This window comes from Eretmochelys imbricata, chromosome 7, assembly GCF_965152235.1.
Source record: "Eretmochelys imbricata isolate rEreImb1 chromosome 7, rEreImb1.hap1, whole genome shotgun sequence".
NCBI lineage: Eukaryota > Metazoa > Chordata > Testudines > Cheloniidae > Eretmochelys > Eretmochelys imbricata.
The window spans coordinates 37,929,808-37,954,421 of NC_135578.1; the positions used below are offsets into that span (position 1 = coordinate 37,929,808).

General features: G+C 38.6%; 1 protein-coding gene across 1 annotated transcript in view; it reads right to left on the minus strand.

Moving 5' to 3' along the window:
- Positions 1 to 3,663: 3,663 nt before the first annotated feature.
- SYN2 (synapsin II) overlaps positions 3,664 to 24,614 on the minus strand; it is a 411,884-nt gene continuing 390,933 nt past the window's right edge. Inside the window, exons 11-13 of the mRNA XM_077821776.1 lie at positions 11,430 to 11,490; positions 7,375 to 7,618; positions 3,664 to 3,799 (exon numbers count right to left, since the gene is read on the minus strand). Coding sequence (XP_077677902.1) covers positions 3,664 to 3,799; positions 7,375 to 7,618; positions 11,430 to 11,490 — 441 coding nt within the window. The remainder of the gene's footprint in view (positions 3,800 to 7,374; positions 7,619 to 11,429; positions 11,491 to 24,614) is intronic.

Here is a 24,614-nt window from a genome sequence, read left to right on the forward strand (position 1 = left end):
CTAGTAACTTGTAATTTTTCCTTTTTAACAACTACACAAAGTAAGAACAAAATAATCACTGTTTTGGGGCAAATGAGAACTCTTATACATTTTTATCCTAGCTTTACAATGGATACTTTTGTAATTGAGAAACTTACTTACTTAAACCCCTTAACTGCCTGTAAATATATCTAGGTACTTTGTTGGTCATCTTCGCTATAGTATTCGAGCACCTCCTAATTTAATTTTTAAAAATAGTGACAAACGGTTCATTATTTGCAAAAATGGGGTTAATATTACTTGTAAGCTTTTCAAAGTAAGGACTGTCTCTTACTAGATGTACGTACAGCAAAATGGGCCCTGATCTCTGTTCGGGCCTCTCAAGGTTCCTCCCCCACTCTGAACTCTAGGGTACAGATGTGGGGACCTGCATGAAAACCTCCTAAGCTTACTTTTACCAGCTTAGGTTAAAACTTCCCCAAGGTACAAATTAATTTTATCTTTTGTCCTTGGAATAACCACTGCCACCACCAAACGCTAACTGGGTTTACTGGGAAACGTAGTTTGGACACATCTTTCCCCCCAAAATCCTCCCAACCCTTGCACCCCACTTCCTGGGAAAGGTTTGGTAAAAATCCTCACCAATTTGCATAGGTGACCACAGACCCAAACCCTTGGATCTGAGAACAATGAAAAAGCATTCAGTTTTCTTACAAGAAGACTTTTAATAGAACTAGAAGTAAATAGGAGTAAAGGAATCACCCCTGTAAAATCAGGATGGTAGGTACCTTACAGGGTAATTAGATTCAAATCATAGAGAATCCCTCTAGGCAAAACCTTAAGTTACAAAAAAGATACACAGACAGAAATAGTCACTCTATTCAGCACAATTCTTTTCTCAGCCATTTAAAGGAATCATAATCTAACGCATACCTAGCTAGACTACTTACTAAAAGTTCTAAGACTCCATTCCTGTTCTGTCCCTGACAAAAGCAGCATACCAACAGAGACAGACCCTTTGTTTCGCTCCCTCCTCCCAGCTTTTGAAAGTATCTTGTCTCCTCATTGGTCATTTTGGTCAGGTGCCAGCGAGGTTACCTTTAGCTTCTTAACCCTTTACAGGTGAGAGGATTTTTCCTCTGGCCAGGAGGGATTTTAAAGGGGTTTACCCTTCCCTTTATATTTATGACAGGGCCTTTACATGGTATCATAATACAAATAATGAACAAAACAGCTTATATCTTCTTGGGCTGATATTATACTCCATTTTCTTTAGAAAAATGAATTGTATTTCAAGGAAGGATGCACAAGAATGTGAACCTTGTCTATTTTATTTGTGTAAGTGCCTGTCACATTTCGGGTACTGGACAAATAATAGGTTTAAATCTTGATTATATATTTTTAAGTCTTTTTACTATTCTTTCTCTGCAGGTTAGCAGACACTTTTCCATTTTCTTCACCCGCTGCCTACCTGACTTTAGCCTGACAAAGGTCCCTCAGCTGTATGAAGGCAGCTTGAGGGACAATGGTCCCTCAAGCTGCACCTGTTAAGTTTTGGCATCTGGAGGATGTAGCTGATGCATATATGTTTTTTTTCTGTTTTTAAATTCACACTTTTATTATGTTTTTTTCTAAGTCTAGAACGGAAGTGAGAGCCAATCTGATGTGAACCCACATCACTGGGTAATACTAATTGAAGTCTAGAACAAATCTATTTAAGTAGATTCTAGCTACCACCCTCATTTGAGGGTGATGTGGAGCTTTAAAAATCAAAACAACCCTCTAAAAATCCCGTATTTATTGCTTTCTGTGTACATTCAATAGTAGATGTTAGAACACTCCTCAGATCTATAATTTTTAAGGAACCCTTCTTTTCATTAATAATTTAATTGCCAATGACACTAAGAGGCCAAATGTAAATCATTTAGGAAGATGCTGGTATACACACAGAGTAAGTGTGGTAACTAATAATCTTTGCTAAAGAAGTATAGAGCATCTTACCAGTCAGTTTTTGGCCAATGCAGCTGCAGAGAGCTCTGAGTATAACACACAGTTTACTCAGCCTAATCAAACTACCACTGCAGTGGTTCGTTCTTCTTCTTCTACTCTCCCAGGTCACAAGTAAGCAAGGAGCTAGATAGGATCTGTTGTTACTTTACTTTTATATATATATACCTTGTGATAACTTTATAACTTCAGTTCCCTAAATATGTGCATGGTGAGCCACCTTCTTCCGTAATGTAACTGGAGTAAGTGGGGCTATGCTGGGGATGGGATGTACCTTTGGCCAGGCATATCTAAATCTGTCTGAATCTTTTTGCTGATTCTAACCCATGTGGTAGTAAGCCTAATTTTATATGAGCGTGAAAAAATAGGAGCTTGAGGATCTGGAAGCAAATACCTTTTTTTCTGGAAAAAAAAAAGGAAACCATCTGCCACTTATTTCCCTTCTTAAGTGTTAACATGACATCAGGACAAACAAGGGAAAGGAAACACAAATTTTCCCTGCCAAGGAACACTCTGTTGTATGTAACTTGTTTTAGAGAGGAGCACAGTGTTAACTTGGACTAGTGCTCATTTAGACATGCTTTAATCTGCTTCAGATTGACTTGAACATTTAAAAATGCTGCTGTGATCCCAATATGTAGGACCACTTCTGTTATAGCAAGTCAGAGCAATATTTTCAATATGTATAATCTCTTAAAAAAAACTAAGCTCCATTCCTGTGAGTTGTAAATTTACCACATTACGTTTCTCTTGGTTCATGGTTAACTGATAATGTGGCATGTTAGTTTCTGATGGCAATGACCTAGGTGTCCAAATATTTTACAAACACAGATGGACAACCAAAGTCAAAACACGGTACACCTAATTGTTGAAATCAGTCTTCTTCAAAGCTTCTCTTTACCAAGCACAGGGCTTTGCATTTATTAGAAGGGGTACACAAAAAATATTGGTAACATTATTAGGTCATGCATGTTACTTTACAACTCAGAGATCACTATTAAATTAACAATAGGAAATAAATGTTCAGCAGACATATAAGGATACAATAGTGCATACACATACTCTATTTATGACATCACTGTTTTAGCGTAGTGATAATGCTCAGCAAATATATCAGAACTCTATAGTTGGTTGACGGAAAGGTTGTCAAAGGAGGAAGAAAACTGCTTTAATTTTTCACAACAGTAAAGTGGCTTGACAACAAGAAACACTAATGCGAATTGCCTCATAACAATCTGAGGCAAGAACAAGTCAGGTTAAGACTGTATCCTTGCAGCACAAAACATTCACTCATAACATAAACATGCATTGCAAAGCACTGGAGATGGGAAAAACAAGGGGAAACCCATAACACAATGCTTTATGACAACAATTCCACAGAGGAGTATCCAATAGGATAATATAGTGCAGTCATAGTAAGGCCACAATGTTACAATTGACAAGGACCATAAAATGAAGCATTTTGTACTACTACTAATATAGCTTTTCCTCTCATATTATATAGATTTTTATACAGTGTACCTGAATTGTATCTCATCATAGACCTTTTTAAAGATTAACATATTGCTTGGAACAGTAATGGAGGATGGGTCACAGGGATATAAACACTAAATAATATTCACTGTAGGTTCTAGTCTATAAGCCATATGCAACTGCATGAAACTGATCTTCAAATGGCTAATCAGAAAAAAGGCTAGCAAAGGACTTCCTCAAGTTTCGGATGGTTTCAGCTTTTGCTTCATCCTCGTTTACAGATGATCGAAAGAAGGATGATTCTGTGAAACTGAAGGCATTTGTCAAAGACTGTGATTTGCTGTAAGACAAAAGCAACATGGTTGGTATGTTCATATTGTTAGTCAGCTTCCATGTACATATACTATATCCATACAAACTATATGCTGTGTAAAAAGGAAAAGCATTTATGGGATGGAAAACAACTTACATGTTTAAACAAAGATGGACAAGCAGAGACAAACAGAGTCAAGTACAGCATATAGAACTGATGAATACAGCACTTTCTCTCTATACTTTAGTTTGAGAAGTAGGCTACAGCACCTATACTTAATAGAACAGGTTGCTTAATAATAAAACAGCTTATATTATTGTATGAATCGAAAGGATACTAAATCACCAATAAAATAGAAATGAGAGGAATATTGAGCTTGATTCTCCTCTGTTTCACATTTTATTCCCCCCAACAGTAACCCCATTAATTTCAGTAGCTCCTAGTGCATACAACTGGAGTGAAGAAGAATTGGGCCTATGAAGTCAAATTCAAAGCCAGGGAAACTTGAATTCAAGATGAGTATCAATAAGGCACAATTATGTTCCTTAAGGGTGCAAATATTGATTGACACAAGGAGAAGAGGCATGTCAATACATTTGAAGAATTGAGCCCTAAAATTGTAATCTCTTCTGATAAGAACATAAGAATGGCCATACTGGGTCAGACCAAAGGTCCATCCAGCCCAGTATCCTGTCTGCCGACAGTGGCCAATGCCAGGTGCCCCAGAGGGAACGAACCTAACAGGTAATGATCAAGTGATCTCTCTCCCACCCTCCATCTCCACCCTCTGACAAACAGAGGCTAGGGAGATTTATTGGATGTTTAATCCTTAAGTGTGACTTAATGAAACTTTTATTTTGTGAATGCACTTGACTTAAAAAAAACAACAACAATCTGTCAGTGTTTGTGTATTTACTGCAAGCAGTTATCAGTAGAACCTCAGAGTTATGGACAACTGACTGGTCAACCACACACCTAATTTGGAACAAGAAGTACGCAATCAGGGAGCAGCACATGACCCCCCTTCCTCCAAAAAATGCAAATACAGTACAGAACTGTGTTAAATATAAACTACTAAAAAGATAAAGGGAAAGTTTAAATTTTTTTTGACAAGGTAAGGAAACTGTTTCTGTGTTTGTTTTATTTAAATTAAGATGGTTAAAAGAAGCATTTTCCCCCTGCATAGTAAAGTTTCAAAGTGGTATTAAATCAATGTTCAGTTGTAAATGTTAGAAAGAACAACCATAATGTTTTGTTCAGAGTTACGAACTGTTTAGAGTTATGAACAACCTCCATTCTTGAGGTCTTAGTAACTCTGAGATTCTAGTGTCTGCTGTTTTTTTTGTAGTAGTGTTAACATTAACTATAGCATAAGTCTCTGTGAAATAGTGAATAAAATATACTTTTGCATACATGAAGGATAAAGTTTGAAGTTTAAAACTGTGTCCAATTCATAGAACTTCAAGTGGAATAACTTTTAAAAAGGGTGGCTTAAATTTAAAGCAAAACATCGTATCGTCTATCTATCTAAAATACCCTAAATATGTAAGCCTTTCAAAAAAGTATCCATTGCTTAATTAGTAAAGATAATTAACTTTTTGGGAATGAAATGAACTCTGTCAAGTGTTTATCTTATCAGATCTCAAATAGAATTCAGTAGGAGATTGAGATTTGGCTGTGATACAGCAGCAACACACTTCTCGAGTTCATATTGGCTCATACTCTGGGGCTTGCAGTTTATCCACCTTTACAACAAGCAGTACTACATGTATTTCAGTCTTTTAATACATTATAGATGAATTAATGATGGATAAACATTTGTGTTTGCACTAATGAAAGGTGGAGTGCAGGAGGCGAAGCAGCAATTGACTTGATTAGTAACACAAAATAAATGGCCTAATTAAATATTTATTCACAGATTAATAACCTGCATGCACATGTTAGGCAACACTTTGTGAGTGACTACAAAGTACGCACATACAAATATCTATAGTACAGTTAATCCCAAAGGCAAGGCATTTTATTTATGTACTGAAATCTGTTTGGAGTAAAGTTGCTTCTTGGAAAGTTGCATAAACTAATTTTACCCCTGACAGGGTTAATGCCATACTCTAGCTCTAGTTTTGAAATGTTGCCAACTAAAAACTAATTGCCTTTTAAAAGTTATATTTGATGAGAGAAAACTGGATGTATCTTGGAAAATAAAACTATAAATCTATTTAGATGTAAATTGGGAGCAGAGGTACAAATTAATGGGGAGGGTTAGAAAATCATGCGTATATAATAACTATTTAAAAAGAATGTCAGGAAAATCTTAGTTAGGTTTCAGACAGTTTCTGGGATGGGGAAAATTGTCATTCACATTCTCTTGTGTACACTTAAAGAATGGATTAATTTATCTCAGGACATAAGATCACAGAACAAGAACAGTGATATACAACATGCTATGGGACAGAAACAAGATTCTTCCAGAAACAGCCACACTTGTCCCATTTTTTGGGTCACTATTGCCCCCACTGAGTCTCATGTGGTTAACAAGTCCAGCTCACTCATTGTGGGGGAGATTCTTAGCAAAGTCTGATTATAGGTGCCGAGAGGAGATTTGTTCACATTAGTTTTAGCATATTAGGGGCTAGAAAAAGGGAACTGGTCTCTCATACAGATTTACTGTGTAATACAAAAATTGATCTAGTCTCTTTGTTTATCCAATTAAGACTATACTATTGGAATATATAATATTGGAAGATCCATTGGAATGTTAGGACATCCCTCCAATTCCTGCTAGCAGTATGTGTGTGTCATGCACACTGCAAGCATTGGAAGAACAAGACTCTTTGCTGCTGCTCTTTTCTTCTCCCCTTCCCTTGGGTCAAGCCGTGAGGAGGGAGATCTGTGGGACAGAGGATCCATCAGTGGCAGGACGGGGTTGGCTGGAGATAGCAGCAATTGCATACTATGCCACTTCCTGCTCACTGTTGGTCTGGAGTATCCTCCTACCGTGAGGTGTGGAATCCAAGGATCCTTCTCTGTGTTTAGTGCACACTGTTTATTGTACTTGTACTTATACTTTAACTGCAGTATACAAGGGAGATGGTTTGTTTGAGTTACCTGTACTGTATGTTCAAGCAGCAGTGTATAACCTTGAAAGAAACAGTATTGCAAAGAAACCCATCTAAGTATTGCATCTGTGTAGCATGTTAATTTGGATTATTTTTCATATAGGCCTTTTGAAACTGAAATCTTTTCTTGTCTGAGTGATTGCAAGGTTAAAAGTTTAAACAGATAAGACTTCCTTTTTTTCTGTGCAGCTTTACTCACAGTGCATGCAAATCATGAGTCAGTGACATAAAAAAGGAGAAAAAAAAATGAGAGGATGATGCCTCGTCAAACCAACCCTGGTTTGAGCTGAAAATGTGCAGGTATCATATGCAATTCTGCTTTTACAGCATTTAGGATGTGGGTATGACTCTCTGCATTGACCTCTTTTTACAGTCAAAAGCACGTTCTGCTTTGCTGCTATGTATTAGACAGGCACCCAAGCTACTGTTATGGAAACAAAATACAATTATATGGCAGGGGAAGGAGAGAAACAAATATCTTACTTAAGCTGTGGATGAGACTGAGGTTTCTGCTGTGGAGCAGGTTGTGGCTCTGGCTCCACTTCCACTGATAACCCGGCACTGGAAATACCTTGACCCCGCGCACGTGGTTGTTGAGTTGTAGGGCCAGGTGGACGTTGTGGCTGGGAAGTTGAGGGCTTTGCTGACTGCCCCAGGGGGAACATGCGCTGTGGTTGCAATGGCTCCTGGCTTTGTGATTGCGTTCCTTGGGGTTGTACTGGGCCCCCTAAGTTCAGTACAAGAAAAACTTCATAATGTTACAGTATCAAAGAACGTATATTATATTTTATATCCAACACTTAAAAAATAATCCTGGAATCTGTCAAATTCTGTGTTGAGACAATATTCTGCTAATATAGACCACCAACTTAGTATAGTCAGTACTATTTACCACAACTGATACATTCCTTATAGCACCTTTCCACTCCAGCCTTAAATTTACTATGAGATCCAATTAGCCGAACATCCCAAGGATAAATTTGGCCTGGTTCAGTGAGAGGTTTAGCTACAGAGAATACTCTGATAATTCACCAGTGCAGCTGATTCATCTATTGTTTTTATGTGATGCTACTACAGTACTGTTGAAGAGCCAAAGCTTTAAAATTATCTCCATAGTTGCTTATATTATTCCATTTACGGTTACCTTTACAGCAGTAAAATAAGTTTAAAATGACACTGACTGGAGACTTCTGGTAATTTATTAGATTTTGTAGTGAAATATCTAAGAAAAGAATACAGAGAGACCTGAAAAAGTCATCACTAATTTATTCTTCGTGACCAAGGAGTCTGAGTTTTTGCTTTTACTGACTAGACTATGAGCTGGCAAATAGAACAGCATTATAAAAAGTATGGGAATAGCATATGAGGCAGAAACTTAAATTGTGAAATCCATGACAGAACTGATCAGCAGGCTTTTGAAAAGATGCTGTATCATCAGACTGTTGGTTTTGAGGCTTCCTGACTGAAAATGTACTCAGTCAGATCTCAGTCAGCAGGCACCGCACTGTATGTAGTGTCAGGTGTCTACATGTGGTTTTCACTGGGAGGCTTTTGATGAATTGGCAGTTACAGCAGAATCATTACCCTCACATGTCACATAGCTAATATAGCACATCTGAATGAAAGGGAAGCGGAGGCAGAGCCAGAGACAAAACTTTTTGATAGATCTGATTAAATAATTTTTCAGTCAGGATCTTTGCAAAATGGACATGAACATTAGGCAAGCCTATTGATCCAGCTGTTTTGAAAATGTCAGAATTTAAGTCCTCTTACAAAGAGATTTAATGTCTGTGTAAGATCTCTCATCCTCTTATTAGTCCTCAGAAAAGAAAACGCTTCTATATCTGGAAGAAATGGTATCAGCACAATATGCCATTGTCCTTCTTTTTAAACAGACAAATAGTCATGGCTAGTTTTCCACTTACTGTATAATATTGTGTGCGTGGAAGAACCGAACATACTAGTGCTTCAAAAAGTTTACCACAACTAGGATTATTCAATATTTTGTGTTGTAGAAAGGTAAGGAGCATCTACTTAATACTAGGGAATGGGACTTCATTTTGTAAATTTTTATGACTTTTTTTAGGAAACCTCAAAAGTGGTAACAGTCTTGCAACATCTTAACGATACTCATTTACTTATTAGCCTCCCTTCACTCAGTACTGGAAAACAAATATTCCCCTCCACCTCCCACTTACACATAGTGGCTTGAATGCCAGAAACTTTACACTGAAGACAGATGTAACTTTCTTTTATTGCACATTAAGCTGTACAAGATATTTCACATAAAAGATATACTGCAGTCACACTTCCAGCATTTGCTCACTTTCTTGCAGCTGGGTTGTACAAAAAGGGAACAATCATGAAAGAAACTTTTACCAAATAAAGAAATAAATAAAATCTGAACATTAATCCTACACTGTAAACATCTGTTCCCTGTTACTCACAAACTTGCACCTAAGCATGCTTGCATGCAGAGACATTTTGACTTGCTGCTTCTCTGTGGTATGAAGTAATAGGTATGTGCCCCTCTAACTTTTACAATCAACAAGCTGAAGTCCTACCTGAAATGCAGTTCTTTTCTTTGCACTCTGCACATACAACTCACAAATGTCACATGAAAAGCACTTGTGATTACTCACACTACTACATGCAAAACAACACCCACCGCTTTAAATAAAAATCACTCGGTTAACAGATTCATTTCTTCACCCCAGGGCAGTATGATTTATTCTCATCTATGATATCTGAAGGTAAGAATTTGTGAACCTGATCTTAAGTGTATTTTCTCCATATGCAACAAAAATAGCCAATGTCATCATCACAAAGATCATTGACTCAGAAAAACACAGATCACTAAAGCAAAATTTCATGTAATTTACTGATCGGCAGTAAACAATAGCATTCACCGTTAACATTTAAATAGCTAATAATGCATATATAAATTCTCATCTTGCCAGCCTGTTTTTACAATTAATAAAGCTCACAATGCTAAGTTTTTTTTGTTGTTGTTTGTTTTTTTTCAGTGTTTGTAGGGAAAATTAAAAGTAGAACATAATATTTTTTTAAAGGAAAACAATATTGTTTGTATTAAGCTAGTGACCACTATTTGCCTTTGTCTAAATGACAAAATACAGTGCTGTGCCTTGCTTACAACTAAGTTTTACAGTATGTTAGAATAGTGCAGGTTGTGTTAGGCTAGATTTCTCATAACAGTTCGATGGCCTGCCTGGATATTGCTTGTTATATTGAAGAGTAAATTAGTTATGTGAAAGTCATAAGCAATTATGGCTATAGAAAGTCTGGCAAAAGTCAAACATCTCAGGTCTTTTTGCATTTTGAGTTATGAATAAAGATAAGACCGTGTTTAGTGGTTAATTCTGGGACAGAATTTTTAAATGTATATCCTGATATTTGAGTGAAAATAGTGGCACTGACATGAAGTAAATTACTTATCTATTTGTTTCATGTTATAGTTAATGGGACAGAGCCTTAGCTGGTGTAAATCAATCCAGCTATACTGAAGTCAATGGAACTATGCAGAATGATACCAGCTGAAGTCCCGATATTTAGCAAACAAGATATTTTAGGGGACTCAATAATCCTGCAGACACTTCCCACCAAATACCATGAGATTAACTTAACCTTTTTAGCTAGGTAAAGAATTTTGGGGTAACATTTGTCTTAGGTTTTTGTAGAAACCACAGATGACTAATTCAGAACCACAACAAAAGAAACTACTTAACTGAATTGAGATACATTAAATACTCACATTTTCAATGAGATATTGCACATAGGTGGCCCATTTACATAGCTTTGTAGCTAATAATTTAATACAGAATTGATTAAAAATATGAACTCCAGTATGTAAAATACAGGATATTTAAATGTTCCTGGGAAGAAGTCTCTTGTTTTATGGAATCACTGAAACACTAGAGTTCTACATCTTACCTATAAATAAAATTCAAATATTAACAGACTTTATAAAATTATTTTAAAAAAAGCCTCAATCAACAAATACATTAAATTATATCTTTTAGAATGTCTATCTGAATCACCTATCGATGTCAGTCATGCAAAAAAAAAATTACGAATATCACACGCACACACTCACAGAGTTAAGCAAAAGTATTTAAAACTGAACCTGGGTTGTTGTTTACCCCACAATATATAATACTTAAAAAATACTGTCTAACCATCCATAATATACAGTCGTACTGGACTCTGTAGAGGCACAATTCTTTGTACACTGTTGACAACAGCCCTGAAATCACAAGTTATACAGAGAAACATAGGTAAGCATTACAAGCACAGACATGAACAGGTAAACAACCACACAGTATAGTTGACACTGCATAGAAAAAACACAGTCCAGGTCAGCACTGAAACAATGCAAAAACTGCACATAAACTGGTATGTTTGCTTTTAAGGTTGGTTTTTGGCTTTAACCCCGCTTTTATTGTCAATTATTTAAGTAGCCTGGACTTGTTTTGGTCCTACTGCAACGCCATTACAGTCGAGAATATACTGTAAACAACCTTGAGGTGGTGGTCGCTGAGGTGGGATTTTGTTTGGCTCTGGTTCCTTAAGTGATCCACTCTGGAAGATAAATACAAAAAAAGAAGACACATAAAAATAGAGCAGCACAGTTGCACTGAGTTTACCGATGTTTCCACTGAAAGCTCTCAATTTAGTTTGGGGTTTAAAATGTGCTCTTCAGTTTTCTCCAGGTAAAATCAAGTCTAGTTTAGTTATTGCCAGTCATGACACATGAATCCTGGCATACAAGAACTCAGCTTTGGGATAATTAAAAAAAAACAACCCCAAAACCTCTCCCTTTTCAGCATGAGGTTACCACTGTATAACATGAGCAGGAGACAGAGTAGCAGCTGTGTTAGTCTGTATCCGCAAAAAGAACAGGAGTACTGTAGCCCACAAAAGCTTATGCTCAAATAAATTTGTTAGTCTCTAAGGTGCCACAAGTACTTCTGTTCTTTATGAGCAGGAGAGTGTCTTATCTTCCAAAGACTGCCTTCCCAAAACCTCACCATAGCTCATGTGAGGCCTTTTTCCTTCAATTCCTGCTATCTTGAACAACCTTATCTCTATCACACTGACTGTTATCACTTTTTCAATTTAGATTTTAAAACTCTTTTTCCTTCCTCATTCCTTTCCCTGTATTTTTGAGCGCATGAATAAATGCTTTGACATAATTTCTGCATAAAGTGGCCTCACTCCTGCTCCCACAGAAATTAATGCATGCAGGATTATGCCCAGTGGGCCAAATTTACACCTGTGTGTTCAATGAGATACTAAGGGGACTTCAATAGTTACCTGAATGTAAGTTAGGAAAGAACTTAGTCTTTTTCAGTTACAACTCAAGGACATTCCCCTGCAGTTTAGAAACAAACACAGTGGAATTTTGCTGGTGCTGGAGTATCAAAGTGACACTGACTATAGTTTTAGCTGTTTCATTAAGTGAAATGAAAGAGGGAAGCAAAAACATAATGGAAAAAAAATTACTTCACTCTATCCCATCTAGCATGTAATAGTTAACTTTTCAAAATAGAATATGTATTTGGCAGTATTCTTTCAACATATTCTTGTCCAGAGGAAGAGATGGGCCTAAACAAAAATTTTGGAACAGAACACCCTCTGGGAACATAGGCTCTGGATCCAAGCTTTGTCTTGGGCCCATCGCTAATATTTTTCAAAATATAATATGTTAAATCTCTGGACAAAATACTTGTGCTTTATTTTTACTTTTTTAAGAATGAACAAGAAATTATTGCCTTCTGCCTAGAGAGGAAAAAAACTTAGAATCTATTAAAGGGTGAATGTAAAACGAATGAACATACAATCCTTGCAAAACTTACTTTTCTTCAGAAAGATTTGTGTTTGATCTTAAAACTGAAAATACATGTTACCACTAATGATTGGAATACCATGGGAACCTAGAAATTGTAATTTTTGTGTGTTGCAAGGCAACAGTATTCTATCCTAAGCAGCTGTGCAATGTTGCTTTATGTTGGATTTAGCTGCATAAATAAAAGAGGACATGACAGATCTGACACTCTAATTGTTCAGTATTACAAACTTCAAGATGAGAAGAAGGGGGGGTTAAAAATCAATGTATAATATGAATGGGCCAAAATCTGCTGGTCACAAGAGGAGTTGATCCAATAATACAGTTTTCTGTAAACATTAATACAGGGATTGGGAAGGAGAGGAGAATTTCACAAGGAGAAACAGGGATCCCCACACTTAGGAAGATCACTTTAAAACTCCTGGATCGCGAGTGGGTCAGAGTTCTCACCTCCAGAACTACACATGAAAGTCCAATCTGCCCTACACAACTGTGATGATATGGTAAGTGTATTGATATTTGCATTGTATCTCACTGGAGCAATGTCAGTCTTTCCTGTGATAGCTGGGAAACCTGCACAGGGAACTGGAGACTCTGGAAGGTTCACCTAGAGGAGTTTCCTCCATATTGTTCCAGTGCAATGCTGATGCAGCTCAAACCTTCCTCTGTGTGCTATCAGGACATGTAGTGCTCCACACTGTGTGGAGACGATGCATGTTTTCTGTGGCATTGGTAGGGGAATGTTATCTGCCTCCTCACCATATGCAAAACCCCAAATGGATGGTGCAGTTCCTGTGGAAGCAGGATAGAATGCTGCAACGGAGAAGACTATTCCCCATTCTATGCCCTTGAGGCAGGGATCTCTGGGGTTTACATCCCCTCTATCTGTGGAGTTCTGTGGTGGGTGGGCACAGGCCTCCAATAGTTGTTTCTGGAGGAGTGAATGAAACCAATCATGTAATTCCTGTTAGAGAACTGAAACCCAAACAAATTGCTCTATGTTAGACATGCCTGCAGGTATTATCCTTCTTTTAGGGAGAGAGAGCGTGAGAGGGTATGGGGGAGGGGGAGGTTAAGGGAGGGAGAAGAGGAGCACTGTCTGCTCACACACTGGTAGAAGAAAGCCGTGAGGGAGATGGATTTATTTTTTAACCTAAAGTAAGGGGTTGTGTGTATAAGAACAATCCAGTCTTTTACTTACAGGAAAAGAAAACGGGAGCTGGTGATTTAATATGTAAAACTAGCTAAGAATTCTAAACAGAATATCTGTAGGTCCTTAGTCACCTCCATACCTGGAGGCTAAAGTAGGGCTGCAATTTGTTTATATGTTGTCAGGGTCTTTGGTTTAATCACAGATCATATCCAACTCCCTTGTCACAACACCACCAGTATTTCTGCAGTCCACCTCCCTATATATCTCCCCATCTATGAGGAAATGCCTTTATCTTAAATGAAGCTTTCCAGAAAACTTGCTAGCATTTCCCCCTCACTCAAGTTTCTCTGATGCATGCCCTACCTTGGCAGTTCTGAAGTTTGAGAACCCCTGCATACTTTCCTACTGATGTTATAATTGCTTCACTCTATTCACTGACTGCTGCTGTCCTGGTTCTTCCACCCACACGTCCTTTCTTCACCAAATATCATCTGGTGCTTGGGAACCTCACCCACTCTCCAGGCCAATCACATGGCTAAATTATGTTTGCCAACCCACCCAGGCTGACCCCAAAAGGCCTAATTCACCCTATATTCCTAACTTGAGAAATTTGACTCTTGGGGTTTTCAGTGAACTGCAGTAATCTGTTCCCTTTCAGGAGCCTGCCTTTGACACTTAAAACAGGCTGGGAATCCACAGTCTTCTAACTCCATACTTGGTTGCTTTCTTGAGCCAAATCTTCTAAAAAAATCTAGGCTTCTCTTAAAGCTGCAGTTGCTGGCAAATCAACTACAGCCTGTTACTTCCCACCTTTCTAAGGCATTGTGCTGCTAATGCAACTGCAAGCATTCTAACTCCTTGTGGAAAATCTAATTCCTGTGAGCAGAAACCCACAGGGAAGACATCTGTCTTGAAGAGCTATTCTTCCCTCCTAATATTCATATACTTGCCACCAGGCTAAATCTGTTGCCAGTTTATTTCTCTTAGCACAAACAAGATTTTGTACACCAAACTTTTGGGTCTCAAACCCATCCAATAGTAGTCCAGACCGGTCTGGAACCAGGGCTATGGAATTTCAAATAACTTATATAAATGTCCCAAAACAGCCCATTGCTTGGATGCCTGGGGCCAAAGAGAGAAAATGGCTGGTCTAATATCTAATTAGTGTGTGTGTGTGTGTGTGTGTGTGTGTGTGTGTATACAGTGCTTGATATGGCTCTGAATACCTCAGAGGTGAAGTAATTAAGATGGTAATGAATGCCCTTTGGGGGCACATGCCAATTCCCATGGAATAAAACTCTCATATCATGTCTGATTACTTTTTCTGCACTTACATTTGAAACTGAATACCCAAAAGACAGGGGGATTGTAATGTTACTAAAAAGGTCAAGTCTTGAATTGCCTATTTGTGGAACCTCCCATTTTCAAATAAGATTGATTTGTTTATATATTTATAAAAACCACCAAGCTTTACCCAAGAAAGCCCTCTCTAAGCTAGTGACATTCCAGTTGTGTATGTAATGAGAGGTGCACTAGTTGCATAATGATATATATTAAAAAAGCATGAGCTAGCAATTTTGGCCAGAGTATCCCTTTAGTGGTCAGATAATCCCATTGGTCTGGAATGGGTAGAATGCTGCTTCTGTACCACTTTCTCCCACTCCACAGAAATGTATAGATGCGTTTTGCTTGAAATGTGTTCCCTAGAATTTTAGGGGGCAGAGGTTGAAGATAGGACTGGCTATCCTCCAAAGCACTGTCCCCTGTGACTCCATGGATTAGAATCAGATTGTACTAATGCTTGATCTATATATAAAAGTATCATACTTATATGTATTTGTGACGTTGGGATTGTCTGGCTATTGCCAAAGTGAGTGGGTGCAGAAGGCTGTAATTTGGCAGGGAAATAGCCCTTGGGCAATAGAGCTATTATGCTGTATCCCAGTGAAAATTGGTTTTGATTTGGCTGAGTTAGAAGGATTTGAAAACCAGCACTGGAACATGTATAGTGGGTTTATTTGACGCAATGACAAACTTTTAATAGGTGTCTCTACATTCAAAAAGAAATAGGGCTGCACCACACCTTGGTAGTTTAAGAGTAAATTAAATATAAAGAGGCCTGACTTATTCAGTGCAAGAGCATCTAGATGCTAAATGAGTTTAGGAACTTTGTAGGAGAGCAGAATCAATGTATCCCTTCTCCTGCAGAGATACCTAAGGGGAGTCACTCCTTAGCACCTGACTTCACTATAATTAAATATGGTGAATGTGGCAGGGCTACTGGTTACTGTACCTATTGCTCTGTGAATGAGTCATGGCTAATGGTTGCTCACTGATTGCTTTACTATATAATGAATGTGGCAGGGCTGCTACTGGTTGCTACTCATTGGTACCATACTGTATATTCACTGCAGATTAAGCAAGGCAGTGTGACTGTATACTGCACTTTACAGTTACATTGCAGAGAGATGTGGTGGGGCACACCTTATTACTCAAAGAAGCCACTTTCATCTTGCCTCCTGAAGCTGCACAAAGCATTATATAAACAGGGGGAGTGGGTAGCTGAGTATGTTCCACAGCCTATTGACTGCATGCCCTTGGGGAAGGTAGCTGGCTCCTACAATCTAGCAGTTTCGCATGTCAGTGTGCAATCCTGCCTGCTGCTCTGCAGGGGAAATGTGGATGGAAGAGACTCTCTAGAACAGCCAGGCAGGGTTGCACCCTTGTGCTGTGGTTTGATTATAGAGGTCTCCACAGAAGAGAACTAGTTCTAGGAAACAGATAAGCAGGGTGACATGTTAGCACAGGCCTTGCTACAGAATCAGATTCTTATTGTAAGAAAACATGGTTATCTGATACCAGTGAGACTGATACACAATGATTTTATACGTGTTGCATTTTCATTAATTCCTCCCCCTTCCCGGTGGAGCTGTTTCTCCAGGTTGAGATCGTCACGATAAATTCAAGAGTTGGAAAAATGTAGATCAGCTATTGTTGTTACTAAACAATCTCTTCCAGTTACCTGTCTACAATTCCTCGGTATTTTCCAGCCAACGTGTGCGGAAAAAATTCGTATGAGAAATGAATGAAATAATTTGGTTCTTATGAAATGTAAACACTTTGAACATAAGAATGGTCACAGTGCTTCAGACCAATAGTCCATCTAGCCCACTATCCTGTCTTCCACCAGTGCCAGATGTTTCAGAGGGAATGAACATAACAGGGCAATTTGTTCAGTCATCCATTTCCTGTTGTCCACTCCTAGCTTCTGGCTTTCAGGTTAAGGGACTGCATGCCTGACCATCTTGGCTAATAGCCATTGATGGTCCTATCCTCAATCAACTTAGCTAATTCTTTTTTTAACCGAGTTACATTTTTGGCCTTCACGACATCCCCTAGGAACAAGTTCCACAGGTTGACTGGGCATTGTGTGAAGAAGTACTTCCTTTTGTTCATTTTTAAACATTCTACCTATTCATTTCATTAGGTGATCCCTGGTTCATGTATTATATTAGTCATGAGAAGGGGTAAATAACTCTTCCCTTTTTACTTTCCCTGAACCATTCATGATTTTATAGACTTCTATTATATCATTTGTTTCTAAGCTGAACAGGCCACGTCTTTTTAATCTCTCCTCACGTGGAAGCTGCTCCATAACCAGATAGTTTTTGCTGCCCTTTTCTGTACTTTTTCCAGTTCTAATGTATCTTTTTTTGAGATGTGGTGACCAGAACTGGCTTGCCTTTCCTGAGTGCTCTTTAGGTACCTTGATCATCGAATGCCCGGACTGATTGTTTGGTATACTTCCTGCTTCTAATGTAATTAAAAAAAAATTGCTGTTAGTTTTCTGCGGAGCTGTTACTGAAGAGCACAAGTTGGAAAGGGTTTTATTTCCAAAAATCCAAACCTGATTAGATTTTAGAACAGTGTTCAAGACAAACATGCTCATGTGGACTTGCTTCTGTTAAACATAGCTCCCCTAAAAACAATACAAATAAACTATAAAAAGCAGGATCATGCCTCAGCTGAGAAGCATATTAAATGTTTAGGGAGAATTAATTAATGAAGATCTGTCATCCCACTAGAGCTGGATGGTTCCTCTCCATTTTTAGCGAGGAGTCCTGAAGGAAAGTGATGCTTTTTTATAGTTTATTGTGACTCTGGCTTCAGACAGACATATTTGTAGTACAATTTATGAAAAGGGGGCATTAAAAGTATAGTTGCACAGTAGGCCTGTAAGCAAGTCTCTCCAAGTCAAAGAATTCTTCCCCATAGATAGTGAAGGAATGCAGGCTGTGTAATGGGAAAGAGCTCCCTCTTGTGTGTTAAGGTAATACAGAAGCTGAGAATAATACACAGAGCTGAAAAAGAGCTCTGTGTAAGTTTAAAATCTTGTTTCTTTTACCAGCAGAAGTTGGTCCATTAAAATATATTACCTCACCCATTCTTCCTCTCTAATAATACAGACACACACAACCAAACCTGAGTTTAATTACGTGTGTGTGTGCGTGTGTGTGAGAGAGAGACAAGTGACCGAAGTACAAGGCATCTGAATATGAGACTGTACTAAAGAATGGATAGCCCAAAGACTATCGAGTACAAACATCTGTCTTAGGTTTATTGTCCTTTAATGAACAAACCCGTTTGCTGTGTTCGTGAGAGCAACAGCTTAAATAGTTTCAGGACTTTTAAAAAGCAGCGTCTGCTTGAACAGACAGAGCTAAAAGGAGAGAGAAGGCCATCCTGCAAAACTGAACTCAAAGGGATAAGCCACCAATTTATGCTGAGTGAGAACAGAAAGTGAAAATTATTCTTATTACACTTAAAGGAAACTGGGGAAAGCATCTATTGTTAATTATAACATTTTATATTTGCCCATCAATTTCATTTAGCATTTTGTTTCTCCTTAGTTATTGAAATAATACTAGATGTAAGACTATCGCCTTATGTCATGCCAAAGCAATTGAAATTATTCTAGTTGACCTACTTCTGTACTGAGGCCTGTCTGCCAGGTTGAGGACAGAGACTTCTCAGGAGTATGACCTTGCCTGTGGGACTGTCTCTGAGGGTGTCCTGCTAGGAATGTTCTGAGAAGGAGTCCTTTCCCCCCTAACCATTTAGCTTTGATCTCCCTGTTTGCAGTGACCACTGGGCCTTGTTTATGATTATGAAATTTACTAGTTATTTTATTTATAGTTCCAAGAACCATTGTGGTGATTAACATACAATAAATTATCCAATAATAAATAATATCAGGCCATGTACCTAGGTTCTTGCTCAGATTCTACTCTGTGTTTATTTGGACAAACTTACATTGATGTAAATGGAAGTTTGCCTGAATAAAATCCTCAAGATTTGCCCAATGCAGCCCATACACCTAAGAATCACCATGTTAAAAAAAAAAAAAAAAGGGCATTTAAAATCTTTTAGTACAAGGCAGTTTTTATGCAACACTGATAGGTTGTTATACACGGTGTCTTTGTGGGCTGTGGACATGAAGCATTTGTCAGTGCTTAGAGTTGCTTACCCTAAAGCTACCTTCCAGCTACCTTCCCAGCTACCTTCGAGACACCTGACTTCCTGAGGAAACTACAATCCATCGGTGATCTTCCTGATAACACCATCCTGGCCACTATGGATGTAGAAGCCCTCTACACCAACATTCCACACAAAGATGGACTACAAGCCGTCAAGAACACTATCCCCGATAATGTCACGGCTAACCTGGTGGCTGAACTTTGTGACTTTGTCCTTACCCATAACTATTTTACATTTGGGGACAATGTATACCTTCAGATCAGCGGCACTGCTATGGGTACCCACATGGCCCCACAGTATGCCAACATTTTTATGGCTGACTTACTACAACGCTTCCTCAGCTCTCGTCCCCTAATGCCCCTACTCTACTTGCGCTATATTGATGACATCTTCATCATCTGGACCCATGGAAAAGAAGCCCTTGAGGAATTCCACCATGATTTCAACAATTTCCATCCCACCATCAACTTCAGCCTGGTCCAGTCCACACAAGAGATCCACTTCCTGGACACTACAGTGCTAATAAACGATGGTCACATAAACACCACCCTATACCGGAAACCTACTGATCGCTATTCCCACCTACATGCCTCCAGCTTTCACCCTGACCACACCACACGATCCATCGTCTACAGCCAAGATCTGCGATACAACTGCATTTGCTCCAACCCCTCAGACAGAGACAAACACCTACAAGATCTCTATCAAGCATTCTTACAACTACAATACCCACCTGCGGAAGTGAAGAAACAGATTGATAGAGCCGGAAGAGTTCCCAGAAGTCACCTACTACAGGACAGGCCTAACAAAGAAAATAACAGAACGCCACTAGCCGTCATCTTCAGCCCCCAACTAAAACCCCTCCAACGCATTATTAAGGATCTACAACCTATCCTGAAGGATGACCCAACACTCTCACAAATCCTGGGAGACAGGCCAGGCCTTGCCTACAGACAGCCCCCAACCTGAAGCAAATACTCACCAGCAACCACATACCATACAACAGAACCACTAACCCAGGAACCTATCCTTGCAACAAAGCCCGTTGCCAACTGTGCCCACATATCTATTCAGGGGACACCATCACAGGGCCTAATAACATCAGCCACACTATCAGAGGCTCGTTCACCTGCACATCCACCAATGTGATATATGCCATCATGTGCCAGCAATGCCCCTCTGCCATGTACATTGGTCAAACTGGACAGACTCTATGTAAAAGAATAAATGGACACAAATCAGATGTCAAGAATTATAATATTCATCAACCAGCCAGAGAACACTTCAATCTCTCTGGTCACGCGATTACAGACACGAAAGTTGCAATTCTTCAACAAAAAAACTTCAAATCCAGACTCCAGCGAGATACTGTTGAATTGGAATTCATTTGCAAATTGGATACAATTAACTTAGGCTTGAATAGAGACTGGGAGTGGCTAAGTCATTATGCAAGTTTCAGAGTAACAGCCATGTTAGTCTGTATTCGCAAAAAGAACAGGAGTACTTGTGGCACCTTAGAGACTAACCAATTTATTTGAGCATGAGCTTTCGTGAGCTGTAGCTGTAGCTCACGAAAGCTCATGCTCAAATAAATTGGTTAGTCTCTAAGGTGCCACAAGTACTCCTTTTCATATGCAAGGTAACCTATTTCCCCTTGTTTTTTCCTAACCCCCCCCCCCCAGACGTTCTTGTTAAACCCTGGATTTGTGCTGGAAATGGCCCACCTTGATTATCATACACATTGTAAGGAGAGTGGTCACTTTAGATAAGCTATTACCAGCAGGAGAGTGGGTTTGTGTGTGTGTGGGAGTGGGGGGTGGGGAGGTGAGAAAACCTGGATTTGGGCTGGAAATGGCCCAACTTGATTATCATTCACATTGTAAGGAGAGTGATCACTTTAGATAAGCTATTGCCAGCAGGAGAGTGGGGTGGGGGGAGGTATTTTTTCATGCTTTGTGTGTATAAAAGATCTTCTACACTTTCCACAGTATGCATCTGATGAAGTGAGCTGTAGCTCATGAATAATAAAATTGCTCAAATAAATTGGTTAGTCTCTAAGGTGCCACAAGTACTCCTTTTCTTTTTGCGAATACAGACTAACACGGCTGTTACTCTGAAACCTAAAATAACTGACACACTCTCAGCTAGCCACAAGAAATGTTTATATAGATATCATTGTTAATAAATATTCAGCAAGCTGCATCTTCATTAGTTTCTGTTTGTCAGTGACTATAAATAAATAAGCAGAAGAGTTGGGCAATACTTTCCACTGACACTTAACAATTACTCTGTCTGCTGGTGTACAACCCAATGGACATTTCAAAACAGATAATGATATAATTCTGTCATGGTGGTCATGGAACCAGTTTATTTAAATTAGATAGTGAAAGATCACCTCTGTCTCCGAACAGTGGAGTTTGCCATACGGAGTCTGTGGCCGTGCATTAACTGTTCATTTGTTTTGATTTGCTGCTGTGGATTAGCAGTTTGTTCATTCACTTTTGTCTAGTTCAAAGTGCGCTAACAAACTGTTAATACACAGCAGCAGGTCCATGTAGTTGCTGTAACTGTACCATGAAATTGTCTGTTTTTTACTGTGACTGTGCCATAAATTATGCAGAATTTTACCATGACAAAATTGTATCCATAAAAATAGAGTAATATTTGAACTACCATCAATATGCCTCTGTGCTAATTCAGTTCTACAAGACCATATCCACTGTTTTTAAATGTAACAAAGCCCAAGATATTGGGTTTTTATATTTGCACATACACTTATTATTTTCAATATTTTAAATAGAGTAGCTAAATGTCAAGCCAAGTTAAAATGCTTGGGATAAATCATACGCTACATTTTATCAATGGAATATAGTTTTTAACATTTGGACTGAGCCACATCAAGTACCTTTTTTTAAATAAGCTCCACTGGGATATTTGTGTAATTCTGTAGCCATCCTTGGTGGTCTAAGTGAGAGTTCAGGTGCAAGGTTGCCTCACAGACAGCAATGATGAAGGAAACAGATTGAATGTTCTGGAAAACTTAGTTTTAATTTGCCATATTAGCGCCTCGGAAGTGTTTCTGAGGATACAGAAGACTGATTTCATAGACCTGACTGAGAATCCGATTCCTGCACAGCAAGGGTTAAACAAACACAAACCCTCTGCTATCAGTAAATGAAGCCATTTTGCTGGTGATTCCGCTGTTGTTTCTTACAGCAATGAGGAAGGAAAGATTTAAGCAGTGAATGGAAGTAGACTGCTCCTATTCCCCCAGTTTGAGTCTAGCTGCCCTGGTGGACAAAGAAATAGCTAGCTAAAATAAGCAATCTTTCATAGTTGAGAATATACCCACAGTAGCTTTGTGTCCAGAAATGTTCAGATTTATTATCTAGGATGTGACTTCAACATATTTCCTGTTAGAAAAGATTATGAATTATTATATATTATATTATAACCTGTTCAGAGGTCTAAACACCTCTTTATCAAAAAAAAAAAATGATGAATAGCTGATTATCAAGTGGGACTGATTGGCTTTTTGTCACAAGTGCCTTGCAGAGGTAGAGCACCTGTTGGACTTCTAGGCTTAATGTCCAACAACCTCAATGTCTCAGATATGCAGCTACAAAATCAGTACTGTTTCTTAGCCTATAGTTCAGAACAGAGGGATGTGAAATATTTGCAATGAAGTGCAAAACTACTCTTATCTGAATGGTTATCACATTTCTCTATGAACTTGAAATGGGACAATTTCTTTGACTCTTTTTCCCTAAGGTAGGCAATTTTTTTTAATTAGTAAAAATGGACATTTCCTAGTAAAGAAGGTGGCCCTCACAGGAAAAACATGTGGAAACTTGTTTTCATAAGGTCTTGATCTAGTAAAGAACTTAAGAATGCTATCAAGCTTTATTGCCTTCCTCTTGTAGAAGTGGATGGATCTCTGCAATCACAGCCAAATAGGTATTCTGAACTATAAAACTGAAAATAGCAGGCTGCTACTAGCTAAATATATTTTATATTAATGTGTGGTTCTACTGACCAATGACTTACTAAAAAAGTACTGTCTGGGGTTTCACATTTAGGTCCTGATTCTGCACTGTGCTTCACGTAGGCAGAGACTTGACTTCACTGAGGCTCTGTGCAGGTGCAGTGACTCATAGACATTAAGGTCAGAAGGGACCATTATGATCATCTAGACTGACCTCCTGCACCATGCAGGCCACAGAATCTCACCCACCCACTCCTGCGAAAAACCTCTCACCTATGTGTGAGCGGAGTCCACCCCTGCAGAGCAAAATGTGTTTCTTCCATATCAGGTTTGCTTAGCTGGCAAGCACAAAGATGTCGCCCTCCTTAATAGTGCAAACTTGGGCTGGGATCTGAAAAGGAGGCTTCTTTTTTTCATGTAGTTCCACAAAGTGAACACAGGTAAAACAGCATTACTGAAACCTGACTTAAAGCCAGTTTTCTCCCTTCATCTGAGTGCACGCAGCATAACTAGCCTATACTCAAATCAAAGGGAAATTAAATACTTCGGAAAAGTGAGTATATCTAGAAACCTTTGTATAAAGTAGCATTTTAGTTATTTAGTAATAGTGTATGTACATCAGGCACTCAATTTCATGTTTGCTGTAATATCACTTTTGTAATTTACCAATTTGTACTTGCACATTATCCTTTTTCATTAAACAGTAAATAACATCTGATCATCATGAAAAATACAAACTACCACAAGATGTCACTATAACTTAAATAACTAAAAGGTGCTGTAGTACAGCAGAGGGATGACTATTTATCTGTAGCAGAGTTCTAGTCTTTAAAAATAAAAAGAAAGGCTTCCATCATTTATAAACGTTTTTTTGGGGCACAGCTTTAAATGATTGATGCAACATTCATTTTCCTCCCCCCCACTGTTTCTTACTGAGCTTCTAGAAAAAAGTCTAGATTGTTTGCTGACCGACAAACCTGGAAAGCATATGCTCCCTGCTCCTACTTCATTTGCGTTTGGGGCAGGAGTATGTCAAGCAAATTTTAATGGAAAGAGAACTTTACTCACTGTAGGCTACATCTTCAAAAGAACGCAGGCCCGGATACTGATTCTCCACTGATTTGCGCTTTGTGTAGGTATTTACTCCCACTTGCATATACTGAGTGGTAGCTCACAAAGTG